The 16,116-nt window shown below is 48.7% G+C and overlaps 1 protein-coding gene across 6 annotated transcripts in view; it reads left to right on the top strand.

The window, feature by feature from the left end:
• Positions 1 to 16,116, top strand: part of VAV2 (vav guanine nucleotide exchange factor 2) — a 148,878-nt gene that overhangs the window by 122,627 nt on the left and 10,135 nt on the right. For 3 of the 6 annotated variants that reach the window (XM_042786718.1, XM_042786720.1, XM_042786722.1), the window contains 14 exons: positions 1,157 to 1,225; positions 1,857 to 1,957; positions 5,421 to 5,520; positions 6,864 to 6,959; positions 7,402 to 7,470; positions 10,033 to 10,119; positions 11,903 to 11,988; positions 12,246 to 12,378; positions 13,083 to 13,097; positions 13,541 to 13,650; positions 14,103 to 14,204; positions 14,305 to 14,393; positions 15,182 to 15,198; positions 15,542 to 15,563. In XM_042786718.1, the coding sequence (XP_042642652.1) occupies positions 1,157 to 1,225; positions 1,857 to 1,957; positions 5,421 to 5,520; positions 6,864 to 6,959; positions 7,402 to 7,470; positions 10,033 to 10,119; positions 11,903 to 11,988; positions 12,246 to 12,378; positions 13,083 to 13,097; positions 13,541 to 13,650; positions 14,103 to 14,204; positions 14,305 to 14,393; positions 15,182 to 15,198; positions 15,542 to 15,563 (1,096 nt within the window). The remainder of the gene's footprint in view (positions 1 to 1,156; positions 1,226 to 1,856; positions 1,958 to 5,420; positions 5,521 to 6,863; positions 6,960 to 7,401; positions 7,471 to 10,032; positions 10,120 to 11,902; positions 11,989 to 12,245; positions 12,379 to 13,082; positions 13,098 to 13,540; positions 13,651 to 14,102; positions 14,205 to 14,304; positions 14,394 to 15,181; positions 15,199 to 15,541; positions 15,564 to 16,116) is intronic. The other 3 variants (XM_042786719.1, XM_042786721.1, XM_042786723.1) reach the window with 1 other exon arrangement.

Raw genomic sequence — 16,116 nt, forward strand, 5'->3', positions numbered from 1 at the left:
TAAGAGCCGTGTTTGCAGATATCTTATCACTTTGATTGCTACGGCATAATTTCTTTATTCTGGGTGTTTTTCAAAAGTGCTGAAGCTGCACTGACTTGTCACTGAAACTACTTGGATTAAAAGTAACATTTTGCTGCTTAAATTAATGGCCTTTAATTGGTTTTGGTAAATTATTGTTGTGCCTTTCTTTTAAATAAAAATAAAAATGAGCACCTCAGCAAGACAGCGGAGTCATGGATACGGCTGGAGCCTGGAGGTGGTTTCTGCTTCAAGGAAAGCAGCAGGAATGAAGAACAATAGTGAAAATGAAGCTGCCATTTCTAGTCTTCCTAATGCTTTTGTTTCCTCCCCTTTTGCAATTATTTTCCTCTCTCTGCTGAAAGTTCCTGCACAGAAGCTGTGAGCAAAACCAGCACAATGGAATAACATTTCCTATTTTCCATTAAAATGTCCCAACGTACATGCCATTTATGTAAATAACCCTTGTTCCTCGGAAATAGCCACAGCCCTTCTGGTTCAGTCTAAAGGAAGAGTTAAATTATTGCTTTGCTATCCATTAAAAAAAGCTTGTGAAGGTTTAGTAGATTCTGATAGTATGTTATGGGTAGAAGTTCCTGTCTTTGGTGCATTGCATCAGGGGTATTTTTGTAGTTACAAGTCATGTAGACATTTCTATTAATATGTATTTGTTCAGAAAGGCATTTCCAGTGTAATCTCATCATCGGCTCTTTTTCAAGGGCAAAATTCTAGTGAGATAATCAGAGACCTGAAAAGATGCTTCCGAGCTCTTCCCAGCTGCAGTGAGGTGACGAACCTGTGCGCATTTAAATCTCCCTCCTGTAGATTTAGCAGGAGGGGGTCAGTGCCCACCCCCAGGTCGGGTCTGGCACCCCCCACACCTGGAAGTGCCCGGGGGGCCATGGGGAGCTCGGGGGAAGATGAACCCATGGGGGCTTCTGGCACAGCCCAGTCTTGACAAATGCATTGTCGTTCGTCTGCCTTTGCAAGTGCTTAAATTCATTAAACCCCGGCTTCTTCCTGCCCAGGTAAATGAAACTGGTGAAGCAGGAAAAAAATAATCCCCCTTGCACAAAAAAACCCACCCTTGTTCACTCCTCTCTGGTATTTCAATCCCTTTTCCATTTTCTTCTTGCAGAACTATATGAACCCACTGAGGCTGGTACTGACTCCCCAAGACATGGAAGCTATTTTTATCAATTTGGAGGTAATGGCGTAGACATTGTGGCTTAAATCTTTGTTCTTTTCACGGCAGCTCAGCCTTCTTCCTGCTTAAGAGAAGGATTTCAGATTTCATGTTAGATTTGTTCATTCACCTGTAGAAATTCGGTCCTTCCTGTGCTGCGGAGCTTGAACAGGTTTAGGAGATATTCCTTAACACTCAATTTTGTAGAGATGAGGATTATATGAACTCCACGTAAGAAAACAATTTTATACGGAGGATGTTCCAGGGCTGGGGATGTGTATTTTAGCTGTACTTAGAGATGGTTTGGGCACACCATGGTGAAAAGATTTATTTCTACGCTGGCTTGTGTGGGGTCTGGATCGGAGCCTGCCCATCTCCTCAGCTCCCTCCAGACTTACAAAAGGGACTTTAATACATGTGGAAATCCTGGGGCATTTATCACTGTATAACCTCACGGTGGAATTACACCCTTGCACTCCTGGCCATTTAGGGCTGCATCTCACTAGAATGACTTACTTGAAAAAGAGCTAAAAAGAGAAAAGAAAGAAGGGAAAATGACTGCCTGATTAAGTAGTGAATGTGCATTTCTTTAGCTTCTGTTTGCCCACTTGCTTTGGATGTGTTTAAAATATTGATTGTTTCTTCATTTTAGGACCTAATTAAAGTGCACTTCAATTTCCTGAGAGCCATCGACGTCTCTATGATGTCTGGAGGAAGCAGCCTGGCAAAAGTCTTCCTGGAATTCAAAGAGAGGTAAAAGAAACCCGGTCTTCAGGCAGCTTCAGTTTTAACAGATATGGGTTAATATTTGCGGGGCCCATCCCCAAGCTTTGAACAGAACTGCCTGTTGCAGCAGTCTGGTTTTGTATCCTCCACAGCTAAATGCTGTCAGGCAGCTGAAACATCACTCGGTGCCAACACTTAATCAGCCAAATCCAGCCGTGTCAGGTCACCCATGGGCAGAGGCTGGGACATCTTTCTGACCGACCTGGCTAAACCAGTGTGGCTTCCCTGGTTGCCTGTTCCTGCAAGCTCGTATCTGCATCTGAATTTTTCTGGGCTCCCAGCATCCCATATGAGACTGGCTGTTTTGCAGGCTGACCATACAATGCATTTAAAAGGTTGTATCAGAGGGGATAAAGATGGGAATGCTACAGTTACGATGAACCAGAATGGAGCAAAACCTCACTCGCCTTGAAGGGTTTAGTGTAGTCCTCTCCTGCAAGCAGCAGCAAGGCTTTGAGGGCCTGTGATATGGTAGGATGACTTCTTTGCAGGGGAGACTTCGCTCTGGTTAGATCAAAGTGATTGCTCACTCTAAAAAATCGCATATTTGACGTTGCAGTTGTCCCACACCTATTGCAGGATGAATAAATGTAAAAGTTGCTTTTGCAAACATAATAGATTCTGTGTTTTGGCAGCTGCAAGCAGGAGTACCCCAGAACACAAAGACAAGATTAATAAAAGCCTTTAATATCCTTAATACTAATCAAAGGCCTGATTCATTGTGGAATCATGCCAGGGTGTTATTTCACTGTGATTAAACCAGTGTCTAGACACAGAAATGCCATTCAGAAGTCAATAACTCCAGAAATACCATCTGCATTAATAATACACCGTAAGGTCAGATATTCCATCATTCACGGTGCCTCTTTTTAGAAAGGGAATTTTTTCTGGATTAAATAAAAAAAAGTTGCCAAAGAAGAATGCAAAGACTTCAAAAATACTCATAAAACTCACTTAGATGATTTTGATCTCCTAATTCCTGGCTTGGCTCTGTGCATGCTGATGCCATCCCTGGGCAGTGATCCTCTGGGACAGAGCTGTGCACGCGAGGAGCACGGAAGGGACACGGGAGGATTCGGAGAGGTGACATTGCTCCTCAGGGAGATCTGCGTGGCCATGCGGGAGCACGAGGCTTATTTTTGGGCTGTCAGCCTTTAAATGAATGTTTGCTTCTGTTAATTTGCTGGTGGGAGCTTAGCAAAGCCCTTGCAGATGATGAGTTTCATGCAGGTGGGTGAACAAACTGACCCAGTTCCTAATGGAATTTGCAAGTAACTTTTTAAGGGACGTAAAAGCCTTCCTGAGGGTGAGTGAAGGAGCCAGGCCAGCGGCTGGCAAGGTGCTGATGGCAGATCCGAAGCTGTGTTCAGCCCGTGGGGGTCTTGGCACCTCAGTGTTGTGGGAGACTGCTACTAGCCGGGAGTTTTGGCTTGGAGAAGACTCCAAAACTGGGCTTTTGGGGATGAAGAGTTTGGAGCAGCCTGATGTAAATGTGCAGGGTCCTTTTCTACATCAGGGAAGATGATATTGCATTTTACAGCAAGGAAATGTGGGTGCAGGAGAAAATGAGCTTGCCTGGGGACACAGTGTTGCCCCACCAAGAAGGGAATGTGGACCTCTAGAGTCCCTGCTTGGTCCCTGTATATAAGACCTTCTTTCATCAAATGTATCCATGACGAATAGCTCTTGCTTCCCTACACATCCTCAGAGATGTCCCAGCAAAATGATGTATTGCTCCTCTGCTTTGCAGGTTGGGTTTTTTTGGAAGGCAATAGTTTGTAAATCTCTTTCTCTGAAAGCCAGAGGTTTGAATTTATGCTCCCGAAGCCTCTTTGAAACTCTCTAGGTGCTGGCAAGGTAGATATTATTGTGCATGTTCAGAGGTTGTCAAGGAGAAAAGGCAGAAGAATAATCTGTATTGGCTGCTGCTTCGCCAGAGACTGCAGCTCCCATAAATCTCTCTATTCAGTTCCCCGCCGTGGTCTGAGAGTCCCACGTTTACGGAGCGACACCGGGTCAGGTGCTCCCAGATCGTCTCCGTCGAGAGAGGAGGCTCTGAAATAACAGATGAGTTTCAGCATGTGATGGAATATGTGTCTTATCAGCAGCAGTGCAGTTAACGGCAAGGAAAGGGGGGGAAACCCAAACCTGTCATGCAGGATTAATGAGTGAAGTGGAGGAAAAAGGGGGAATCCACAGCAAAACTGCTCTGTTTGTGTCAGGTGTTTAAATTTATAGCCTAGGGTGTCCATACAGAGCTTCATTGTGTTTCCAAAGGCTGTGACAACCTTCTTTTCTCAAATTGCCCAGTTTCTTGATCTCTAAGTCCCTGTGGCCCATCCAGCAAAGACCAACAAGCTTTCTAAAATGGGTCCTTGGGTTTTAAGGGGATTTGAACCCTCACATTCTCTGATGAGGTGCAAATTATCATCACTCATGTCCGTTATGGGCATGCCTCAAGAATGAAGAGTTTCTGGCCTTCTTCCTTACTTGGTGAAATATCCACAAACCCTCAGAGAGAGGGGCACACATCAGCTACGGTGGTGGCAGTTGTTTTTTGGGCGGTGAGCAGCTGCGACTCAGGAAATGAAAGCTTTTTGGGAGATGAATACATGGGCTCAAGCGAGCTGTGTTCGGAAACACTCTCAGGAAATGGGGTTTTGTTGTCGTTTGGTCTTGAAGCGCATCCCTTCTCTGCTTTCACGAGCCCTGGTGCTAATATGGCACAGCTGGAAAACCAGCGTGTGGCTGTCGGGGCGGCACGGCGCCTGTCGAGACATCAAGGCGGGTTATGGCGATGGTGTAGTCGTGAGAAAAAGCCAATTTACAGCTGAGGAGCCGCAGGGTTGGATTTCAGGGGTTCAGCGCTCGCCCTCTCCTCGTGTTTTAGTTAACCCACAGACCCTCGCTGGGGTCAGAGCCAAGTGCCAGGGGTGACCAGTGGCTTGGGCAGGGATGGGGCCCCAGCCCTTTGCTGATTCCTTTCATATTTGGGCTGTTGTCCCCGCGATGCAGGTACCTCGTGTAGAGCCACTTTGTAACCTGCTCTAGGAAAGGTGGAGCAGGGTTTCCCTTTATTATCCTGGTGCTCTGAAAGCACAGCTCTTGGGAAGCAGTGGTTAAATATATCACACTCGGGAGCAGAGGGATGAGCCATCCTACCTCCAAAAACGGGCTCCTCTGGCCACTCGGCCCCTTCTGCTCATCGTGAGCTGAATCGTCCCCTCAGGCTCCAGCTCTGGAAACTTCAAAAGATTTAAATGTTTAAAAGCCACGCCATAAAAGAGTGTTAATACTTTGCTAAGCAGTTATATGGGGGAATAGCTGTTTGCCTTGTCCTTTCACTGTGTATAAGTATATATATCTTCTATAACAGGTTATAACTGCCAGCAAGTGTTTCCGATTAAATTTGTGATTTCCCCCTCTACAGGCTGCTGATTTATGGCAAGTACTGCAGCCACATGGAGTACGCCCAGAACACCCTCAACCACCTCCTCGCCAACAGGGAGGACGTCAGGCAGAAGGTGGAGGTGAGCGGGTGGGGGGCACCGGGGCCGAGAGCTGCCCACCCCTCCTTGTCACGGGTTTTGGAAGGAATTGCTGGAGCTGAGAAGGGTGTGTTGGGACTGACTGATTTAGCAAGAGAGAGGAGGGATGTGGGGGTGAGTCTGGGCTGCCCCGTGGAGCAGAGCTGGGGGTCATCTTGTCCTGATCCCCTGCTTGCCACTTCGTCTCCCTGCAAGACACACTCTCTGTCCTTCCTCCCCTGAGTTTATCCAAATTAAAACAAGCCGAGTGAATTTATTTGAGTGGGGCTGGCAGTGGACAAACTCCTCTTCGAGTTACGTGGGGAGAGCCAAAGGCACCGAGCATCCCTGGGCCAGGAGCCCCATAGCTTTCCAAGGTCACACGCAGCATCAGGGACGGTCAGGGGTGAACCCAAATCCCCAGGCGAGCGCCCGGATTACTCCCCTGCCCTTCCCCAGTGTAAAGGCTTAGTGTACATAGGGACGGATCCAGATATTAAGTAAATCAAAGGAGCCCCAGAAGGGATGCATTGTTCGAGCTGCTGTTTTTACCCAGCTTTAATTCCTGCTTTGGTCTTGACGCTAATCTGAATTTGCTGGGCTGTCTGTACACGTTACCTCGTTTTCAGCAAATGCTCTTTGATTTTCCGAGTAAAAATAGCAACCCAATTCAGGGATAAAACTGCATTTAATAATTTTTTGAAACGTGTTCCTCCGATCTTGCATCAAGCCACTGGCATCCAGTTGCTCCCATGCTTTTCCTTCCTCTCCCTCCCTCCCGGCAGCTCCGTTCATCTCCCTGGGGGGGCACACAGGGGGTCTCAGCCAGCACAGGGGAGTCAGGTATCTAAATGGGTCTGGGCAAAGGTAACAGTTGCAAAACTTCCTGTGATCACATCAGCTCATCTTAATGACTTAATGCTTATCAGCGAAGCCACAGCAACTGCCTGCGTGCTTGCTCCCAGCCCCTCGCAAATAAAATGCATTAGTTCAAACCATCGAAGAGGTGAGTTAAACTAATGCGTTCCATTTGACATTTCCCGAGGTCTGAGAGCATTCGTGTGCTCCGCTAATGAGCAGCATCTCATTAAGCTGGAGTAGCTCAGTTGCATTAGAATGTCTGTATTTCAGGGTCCAGCCGCTGTGTTTCATTCCTCGATAACCTCTGTGGTGGGGGCCCTGGCACCGGCTGGGTGCTTGTAGGGACCACGAGCTGTTCGTCAGCAGAACTGACTTTACAGAAGCAAAACTAACAGCCACGGGACTTCGGAGGCTTTTTTGGGGGGGGAGGGAGCCATTGTTTTCTCCCAGCTGCTTCACTCCTGATTTATGGATTTCTTTAATAGGAATGCACACTAAAGGTTCAGGATGGGAAATTTAAATTGCAAGATCTTCTGGTGGTTCCAATGCAAAGAGTTTTGAAATACCATCTCCTGTTAAAAGTAAGTGTTTCGGCATTGGCACTTCTCTCCAGCTGCCATCCTCGCTGTAGCATCTTACAGCTCTTACAGTAGAGAGTGAATCGCTGCCAAATGCAGAGTGAGGGTTTGTTTTTTTTTATCCCCTTCAAATGAAATAATTACTAGAGCTACTTAACACGACGTAATATTTGTGCTGTCTCTTAAAGTACAGTGACCTAGGGTAATTCTGCACTTGTTAGCCACGAGAGGCAGTTAATGAATATAAAATAAGCTTGCATATAATCTGATTATGTGTGAAATTCCTCCCGTCAACTCCATGTAACAGATCTCTCGAGCACCAGCCGCTTGGCGTGTTTCCCGCCCCGTGGCCGCAGCCGCCTGCCCTGGCATCGCTGCCACCGCCCCGGCAGCAGGCAGTCATTGCCCGTGGGTCAGATCTTCATTTATTTTATTCTTTTTTCAGGAGCTGCTCAGCCATTCCTCAGACAGACCAGAGAAGCAGCAGCTGAAGGAGGCTCTGGAGGCGATGCAGGTACGGGAGGGCGAGAGTGGTGGTGGGGCTGTGCTGGGCTGGGGGTGCAACAGAGCACAGGACCCCTCTGCTTCTGTGCGACAAAAACTTAGCTGGAAAATCCATCCAAGAGCCCGAGGGAAGGCAGCATCTCCTTTTGGACACGGTGTGTATATCGATTGCTATTTGATGCGATGACTTCCCAGCAGATCTGTAGTCATCGCTGTTATCTTCCTCCTTAAGCAGCTGGGGAAGCTGGTATTTGTTGACAAGTTATGACTTTTCACTAATTACTGTTGTGTATAGAGAGGCCATGCCAGTGTTTTTGCTAGGAGGGATCTGGAGGAACTCCAGGCGTATCAGCAAGTCGAGGAGTATTGCAGATATGGGAGCCCGTGCCCATGTCTGTGTGGAGCATTGTCTACGCACTTTTATCCAGGCGCTGGTTGGGAATCCTTTTATCTAACATTGGGTTTTTTTTTTTCATTAAGGAGAAAATGCTTTTTCCATGAATGAAGACCTCTGATGTCAAAATTTTGCTTTGTTTAAAGTTTTTTTGAGCTTTCAGCTGAAATCCTGGAGATCTTGGGAAAACCATCATCAACAAAAAATAAAACAATCCAAATGTTTTCTGACTTGGATATGCCCCCCTCCCCACACGCTTGCACTGCACGATCATTGTCAGCAGAATCTGACTTGAGGATGGTCATTAAAGCCAGGTTTTCTCACTAGAGAGCATTGCAGGATTCATCCCTGGGCTTGCTCCCGTGTTCTCAGGTCACTCTGTTTTCTACCTCTGAGCTCCAGCTTTTGTAACAACACTGTGTTTCCCAGCACTTACATAAGTTGGGTGACCTTTTCAGCCGTTATCCCTGCACGCTGGGCGATCCAGAGCCAATATGTAGGTCACTTTAAAGTTAAGGTTGTTTGAAGGACGTTGCATTCGCACCGTGCTGCTGCACAACAAATGGCCACGGCCTCAAACGAACACTAAACCTGGTGGCAGTTGTTAAACCCTGCTTATACCTTATAATATGGCACTCACCAATACTGCTGCTAATAAATAAATGTATATGTGCTCCGGCTGCACTGCAGACTCAGCATTTTCTGCAGGAAGCTGCCCACAGCCATCAGCGAGGTTTCTCTTTCATCACCCCATCATCAGGAGAGCACAGGTGGAGTTCAGGGCTCCGCAGGGGCATAGGAAGCCGTGCGGTTTGGTTTTAATTGATCTGTAAACCAAGGCTTAACTTACAAGTAATGTTTTTCATTGCAAATTCAGCCTCTCTGTCTGCTGTGCGGCAGGAGGCTGCTGCTGGTCTGGGGCGAGAGCCGTGCAGGGAGGGTGAATATCTATAGCCAGAGCTACATTTCCCAAAGGGATTCACCTCCCTTTTATTTTGCATAGGTAGCTGTTTGCACAAAGCAGGGGCAGGATTTGCACCCGTTTGCAGGATGTTTCCCGTTGGCATAGGAGATGGCCTGTTCAGCAGGAGGGAACAAAAGCTCAAGTGTGATGGAGGATGCTGCCTCATAAGGCTTCTGGTTTTGTCATTCTTCATAACCATCCCTGCCACCAGCCCGGTGGGGTATTTTGTGATGTTATAAGTATTGCCACGTAGATTTGGGATTATCATCTGCGATTAACCCTTCTTATGTTGGGAAGCTGAGGAAGGTCTGACCCGGAGGGGATGTCTTAAAAAATCTCCTGTTCAGATTTAATCCAAGTTGACAAGAGCTATTGTTGAGGACAAGGAGGCAGGGAGAAGATAAGAAGCAAACAGGCACAGAAAATACGCTCCAAAGGGTGTAAGAAGTTGTTTTAGTGGAAGGGATAGGGTTCTTTCTCTTTGATGGTCAAAATTTGGGTCAGCAAGGAATTTTTCAGGGCAAAACAAGCTCCGTTGAGCGTCTCCTTAATTTACAGTGTAGTCTTTGTGTGGTGGGAGATGGAGGCCCAGAGGTGTTGGAGATGGGGGTGCTGTCGTGGGGTGTCCCGGGGGGGGCACAGAGCGTGAGCATCCCAGGCTCCCCCCAGCTCGGGTGCGATAGGGAGCGCCCAGGGAGGTCAGCGGGAAGCACCTGGGGCAGAGCCAGGTCAAATGCTGTTCACAGCTAACGTGCAGCCAGGTGCCCAAAGCAGTTATTTTACAGACGTGGATGTCTTGACAGCAGAGACTGGCTCGCAGCTTTTGCATCGGGGGGGGGATGAAGGGAATTACGGTGATGAAAGCTGGGAGGGAAGGATGCTGCTGGGGCAAGCGTGAAGGGAGGGGATGCCTGGCTGCTCGCCCGGGCTCTTGCCAGGTAGAAGCCATGGGTCAGGTTTGCTGTGCTGCACTGGATTCATGCATTGCCCTCTTCTGGGAAATTATAAAAATTGCAGCGCCTGCCTGGTTCAGCCGTGCAGGCACAAAAAGCCTGTGCTCACAGTGTCCCGGGCTGCTGCTGCTTCAATCCTGGTCTGACTCCCGAGGGCAGAGGGGAGCGTGGCTTTGGGGAGCTGGGGTCATGTGTCTTCTGCTTGGTTAAGGTCCTAGTTTCATCTGGAAAATAAAAATCAGTATTTGCTTTTCTTTTAAGGACTTGGCCATGTACATAAATGAAGTAAAGAGGGATAAAGAAACTTTAAAGAAAATAAGTGAATTTCAGAGCTCTATAGAAAATCTGGTAAGTTGGAGAATCCTCTCACTCCCTGCTTTAATTTGATTATTATTAACATACTTGCTTTTTCTGTGCAGCTACTACTGATTCTGATGTGCTACCCAAGAAAGATCCCTGCATGTTTGGACACTCCCTGATCATGGGCAGTGTTTTTGCTGACAGTACAAAGCAGATTTAGCTGTGATGGAGGGTGGCTTTTGTCAGTGGTGTTACAGTGAAAATGTTTCTCCAACTTGTCCTCATGTTATTAGTGGGGGGGGGCAAGAATTCCCCAAATCAAGTGTCTGTCTGTTATTTAAAGTGTGTTTTCTTTTGCTGTTAAGTGGACAGAGGTTAACTGAATGTTCTTGCTCTTGAAAGTGTCCCAAGGCCTGTTTGGAGGAGAAGGGCATGTGTAATAATGCACCAAATCCCCAAATCTCAACCAGGTATTTTAAAGAGAATCTCATCCTCCAAACTCCAGAAGCATCAAGCACTTGGTTCCATTACTATGCGGCAGCCCACCCTGTGCAACCCATCACTCACTTTAGCCCCAAAGAAGCTCATTAATTTAATAATCAGTGGCAGAGCTTCAAGCTAACAAGCTTTTGCCCATATTTGCCAGGGGGTGGGAGGGGAGGGCTGGTCAGCTGCGGGTGCAGCTGCTCCACCGTCACGCTTTACGCTGGGGTAATGCAATTTGGGGGCTGACACCTGAGATGCTTCAAAAGGGCTGATGGAGGGAGATGCTGCGGGCTGCCCACCCCCAGGGCTTCCCGGAGGGGTCCTGGGTTTGAGGGGGCTTTAACCCTTGACTTCATTCGAAAACAATGAACTTTTAATTGATGGTTATTTAACAGACAGAGACAAAATCCTTAATTCAAGAGAAACCTGTGAAAATTCTCTGATGGGATATGGGCCATTGCGGCTCATGGGTTTTGGTTGAAGGAGTCATGATATCCTGATCTGTGTGAACGATCAGACATCATGCTCTGTAAAAACAGGAATGTAAATGGGGACACAAAGCAGCCACTTCTCCTTGCAGCAGCCAGAGAGCAGGTTTGACATGCGGGAGATGAGATGTGAGCAAAGCAATCACTCCTGTCTGCAGATCAACCCCACGCACGTTCTGCTGGGGGTTTCCTTTCATTACACTGGGCAGGACATTGTGGAGCGATTGGTGTTATGTATACAGAGCCCACACGGCACAGCGATGAAATAATTACAGGCTATACATGCAGCTGTGTGAAATATTTATATTTCTGACCAGCAGTGATGCTTTACAATATTTTTTTCCCTGTTAGAACTGTGCAAGGGGATTGATTCCCGTGGCTTGGCGGCTGTGCTACACCAAGCAGTGTTTGCAAGGGCTTTTGAGCTCAAACCGACCAAACCCTTGGGTTGGGTTCCAGCCTCCCCAAAATCTTCAGTCTTGGTTCAGGATGGGAATCAAAACTACGAGAGCCTTGGTTCTGGTTTTGTAGAAAGGGCTGGAATATAGCTTATTTTGCAGGGATTTTGCTTTCTGGATCCCAAACCTTGCAAAAATGCTTTGACTGCTGAGTCTTGCCCTGGGCTGCCCGTGCTGGAGCTCCAGGGATGTCCTGTGGTCCCATTCCAGGGCCATGCTGGTGCACAGGCTCCCCTCGGCGAGGGCGATGCTGTTCCCAGGAGCTTCAGCAGCTCGAGGCTGGGCTGGTGGGGATACCCCAAGCACTCCGTGCGATCCGGGAAGGTTTGGGTTTCCACCTCTCCAACTCATTCGTCCCAGCCCTGGCTGTGGATCTCAGCCCTAATTTGCTTTCTGCAGCAAGTGAAGCTGGAGGAGTTCGGGAGGCCGAAGATCGACGGCGAGCTGAAGGTCCGCTCCATAGTCAACCACACCAAGCAGGACAGGTGAGTGAGCAACGGCGCGCAAGTTTTCCCAAACTAAATGTGCCTTCATTTGACAATTCCCCTTGTGCTCATTTATTCAGTTATCGCGTAGGGTTGCACTGACAGAAACCACCATCAGCGTGAAATTGCGGCACGGTTAGAGCATTGAGCTGCGCTGGCTGGGAAGCTCTGCAGAGTTTTCCAAATACTTCCCCTTGAATGGGGACTTCAATGACATGCTTGACTGGGTTGCTTGTTTGTTTGCTTGCTTTGGGCAGGTATTTGTTTTTATTTGATAAAGTGGTGATCGTCTGCAAAAGGAAAGGATACAATTATGAGCTGAAAGAAATTATTGAGCTGCTCTTCCACAAGATGACTGATGACCCTATGAATAACAAGGACATTAAGAAGGTAGGTGGACTGGAGATTAGCTCTGCTGGAGATTATTTTGGAGCTGTTTCAGCCAGTCCTTGGGTAGTACCTTCCCATTAAAAATAGAAACAGAGCTCGCAAAAAAGCTGCAAAACAAATCCTCAGCTTTCAGGGCAGCCTTACAGAGCGTTGGGAAATGTTTATTAATACGGGGCTGGGCTTGATCCTTGACCTTCATCCTTGCAAAACAGCTGTGAAGAGGCTGGGATGATCAGAGTTAGGAGAGAGGAAGCTGCTCCTTGCTTTCTGGCCCCGCCGGCAGCGAGGGACCCGGCAGGGAGCAAACGTCAGGCGGGGCAGAGAGGAGGGCAGGGAGGGAAGGTCCATCCGGATGCTCTCGCTCCCACGAGTCGTGGGGTGGAGGAGCCTGGAAAGGCAGCGTGAGCGTTACAGACCAGCCCGCCAAAATCGGCACTCGGAACGCGGTTGCCACTGAGGGAACTTCATTTTGCCAGTGGTTTGAGGCTCAGTCTGCAGCCATGAAGGAAAACCTCCCAGCGCTCGGTTTAGCAGAGACCCATTAGCTCAAGCCACTTACACGCAATGGGAAGAGGTATTGTACAGATGGGATAAGTGACATTTGGGTAAGAATAGCCAATTTTGCCACTTGGATGCTGAAGCAATGCTGCTAGCTTTGTGTTTTAATGAAATATATTTCCACTTTGCTCTCCTATGCTTTCTAGTCTCATGGAAAAATGGTAAGCAAAGCACATAATTTTCTCTCATGTTTTTCTGTGCAATATTGTAGTGAGACAGGCAGAGCATATGTGCAGTGGGCAGGTCAGATGTTCCTCCTGGGCCATCAGATGCTGTCAGGGAGAGATATAATGACTGGGGAGGATCCACTGGAGCAGAAAAATCTGGGTTCTCTCATCTGCCACCATAAAATCCTATTTGGCCCCAGTGCACAGTGCCAAGCTGATTCAGGCATCATTAGCTGTGATGTGTTAGAGAAACATGGAGCTCTTCTTCCTCCTTCCCTGCTGTTACCTGTGCAAAGGTTCAGCAGTCCTTCAGAAGAAGGGACAGGGGCAGGCACTGAGAGCAGTTATTAGGATGCCTGAATAAGAGTGTGGTGCATTTTGCTGCTCAGGCATTGGGAGCATAGCGGTGCGATCAGCTCTCTTGTTTTCTCTTGCAGTGGTCATACGGCTTCTACCTAATTCACCTTCAGGGGAAGCAGGGCTTCCAGTTCTTCTGCAAGACGGAGGAAATGAAGAGGAAGTGGATGGAGCAGTTTGAAATGGCAATGTGAGCATGAGTGGCTGCTCTAGCCCTGGTGTGCAGTTGCCAAGCACGGGGGAATGGTGTCTTGGACCAGCAGGTCATTGGAAACCAGCTCCGGTAGCAAAGCCTGTGATGGGGAAGCTCACGTGGGCTTGCTGGATGGGTCCCTGTGCAAAGGGAGCTTAGGTCCAGCACGGAATCATCTGCTGGGAGCTGGTCCTGAGCAGAGCAGGGTTTGCCCTGTGCTAGCAGGTCTGGGCTGTTGATTGACTCGGGCAAGGGCCAAATCTGTGAATGTTGTCCCAGGGGACAACAGGCAAAATCCTCTCTCTGCACAGTCAAGCCCTGCCTTCACACTTGGTTTCATATCTGTCCACGTGGTTTGATTGAAATGCAAACAGTAGCTGCTGTGGAAGGTCACCAGTGCAGCATGGCTTGTAGGGACAGGCTGATAACCCCCCGGTCCTTTCCCTTAGGTCCAACATAAAGCCAGAGAAAGCCAATGCAAACCACCATAGCTTTCAGATGTACACATTTGAAAAGACTACCAACTGCAAAGCCTGCAGGATGTTCCTAAGGTGAGCAACATCCTTCCAGCTTTTCTGCATGTGCATTAAAACATGGGAAGGCTCAAAGCTGAGGCTGAATCAGCACTTTTTGACTTCTTTTTTTGTGCAGAGGAACCTTCTACCAGGGCTATCTTTGCCCCAAATGTGGAGCAGGTGCTCATAAGGAGTGCTTGGAGATCATTCCTCCCTGCAAAATTGGTGAGTTGTTTCACATCATTAGCAGCTTGTGCCAAGGAGGTGAATGCATGTGAATGATCTGAAAGATTCGCTCTATAAAGCACTAATGTTAGTTAATGCATAATAAAATCTAAGCACACTCCCACCCACCTCCCAGGGCTGCAGTTCACATTAGCTGGTTGTTTAAAATGCAAACAAGCCAATCAAAACCCCCCAAAACAAAGACCTGAATCCCATGTATGTGAGAAGATCGCAGCAGCTCTGTGTCCTAGGTAGGATGTGCCCAGCCCTCATGCTGGGAGGGCATTTAAGAGAGATGATGAGTTCTTCATCAGAAGACATTGGTTAGCAAAAGTGGGAGGGTCTGCGCCAGGGATCACCTTTCTGATGGGGAGAGTCTCCAGATCCCAAATGCCCCGTAGGATGGCCACAGTTTGTGTCCTTGGTCTAAATTGGGCAAACCTGTGACTCTGCTCACCCAGGTCAGAGCCCTGGCACTGCTCCGTGCAGGGGACTGTCACAGGGTGGCTTTGGGGGGAGGTTTTGGGTGGAGAGTAGAGGGAGGAAGAAACAAGATCACAGAACTGTGTGCAAGTGGGAAAATGTCCTTGTCTGGCTCCAGTCCTGTCCTGGGTCTTGCCCACCCAGTGCAGAGTGATGACTGAGGTAACCCCAGCCTCTGCTTTGTGCTTCCTCCATCAAGTTCAAGCACTGATGCTGGTTTATTGATACTCACAGCATGAAGAGAATCAGAAAATGGGGTTTGTTGCCTGTTAAATTAACCACTTACTTTGTCATTTCTGTTGCAGGTTCTTCAGCAGACCAGGTACGTCATCCGATGGCCCTTTTCCCTCATCCCCCTCTGCCTAGGGCAGAGCCTGTCTCCCTGCCCAGTCTGGGTGCAGGCAGCTCATGGGAAGAGCCAATGTTGGCCTCAAGGAGGGTCCCAGCAACTTGGGGGGCAAGACTGGAGACTGACAGCCTCTCCTCCAGCCTAAAACTGGCCCAGTTTGTGCAGCATCACAGCCCTTGGGAGGTGCCCGCACCCAGCTGAGGCGAGCACTGTGGGCTGGGAGGTTTCAGCAGAGGGTTTGTTATCCAGGGGGCTTTGGGTGGATGCTCGTGGACTTCCATGTCCTCACAAAGACTTTTTCCCTCTCTCTTTGCAGGATTCACTGAGTGCTGGGCCTGGTAAGGGCATTACTGTGTTGCAGATGGGCAAGTAGAGACAGCGCCTTGATTGTGGCTGCAGGTGTCCCTAATATCGAGCATGTGGGAGGGGAAAGCTCCTTCCGAAACCTGAAAGGAGCATCAGTAGCTGCAGAGAGGGGTCCTGTGCCACCCTCGTGGCAAGCGATGGGGTGCCAAGGTCTCTCCTGCCCCTGCTCCCCAAAGGAACAGGTCGGGTCTCCTGCAGAAAGACCCGGCTCCTCCTCAGGCTCAGCCCTTGCCCCTGCAGCCACCAGCAGTGCCTCATTTCTTTGGGTACATTCGTGCCCCTGGCCTGCTCGGCTGTGCAAGTAAAACTTCTGCAAGTCACACCAGTAACCGAGGAGAGCCCGGCGAATCTCCTTGTGCCAGCTCATCCTGCAGAGCAGACCAAACGCATCCTGGCAGGGAGGTTTGTTGCTGGTGGGGAGCTTGTTCCTGCCAGCCCCGTGTCCGGTGGGCTGCAGGGATGTGCGGCTCCAGGCGCTGACCTCTGATGGGGCTGTTAGTTGTGATGGTTACCACAATATTTTAA

Source organism: Tyto alba, unplaced genomic scaffold (genome assembly GCF_018691265.1).
Source record: "Tyto alba isolate M040663 unplaced genomic scaffold, T.alba_DEE_v4.0 Super-Scaffold_11, whole genome shotgun sequence".
Classification (NCBI taxonomy): domain Eukaryota; kingdom Metazoa; phylum Chordata; class Aves; order Strigiformes; family Tytonidae; genus Tyto; species Tyto alba.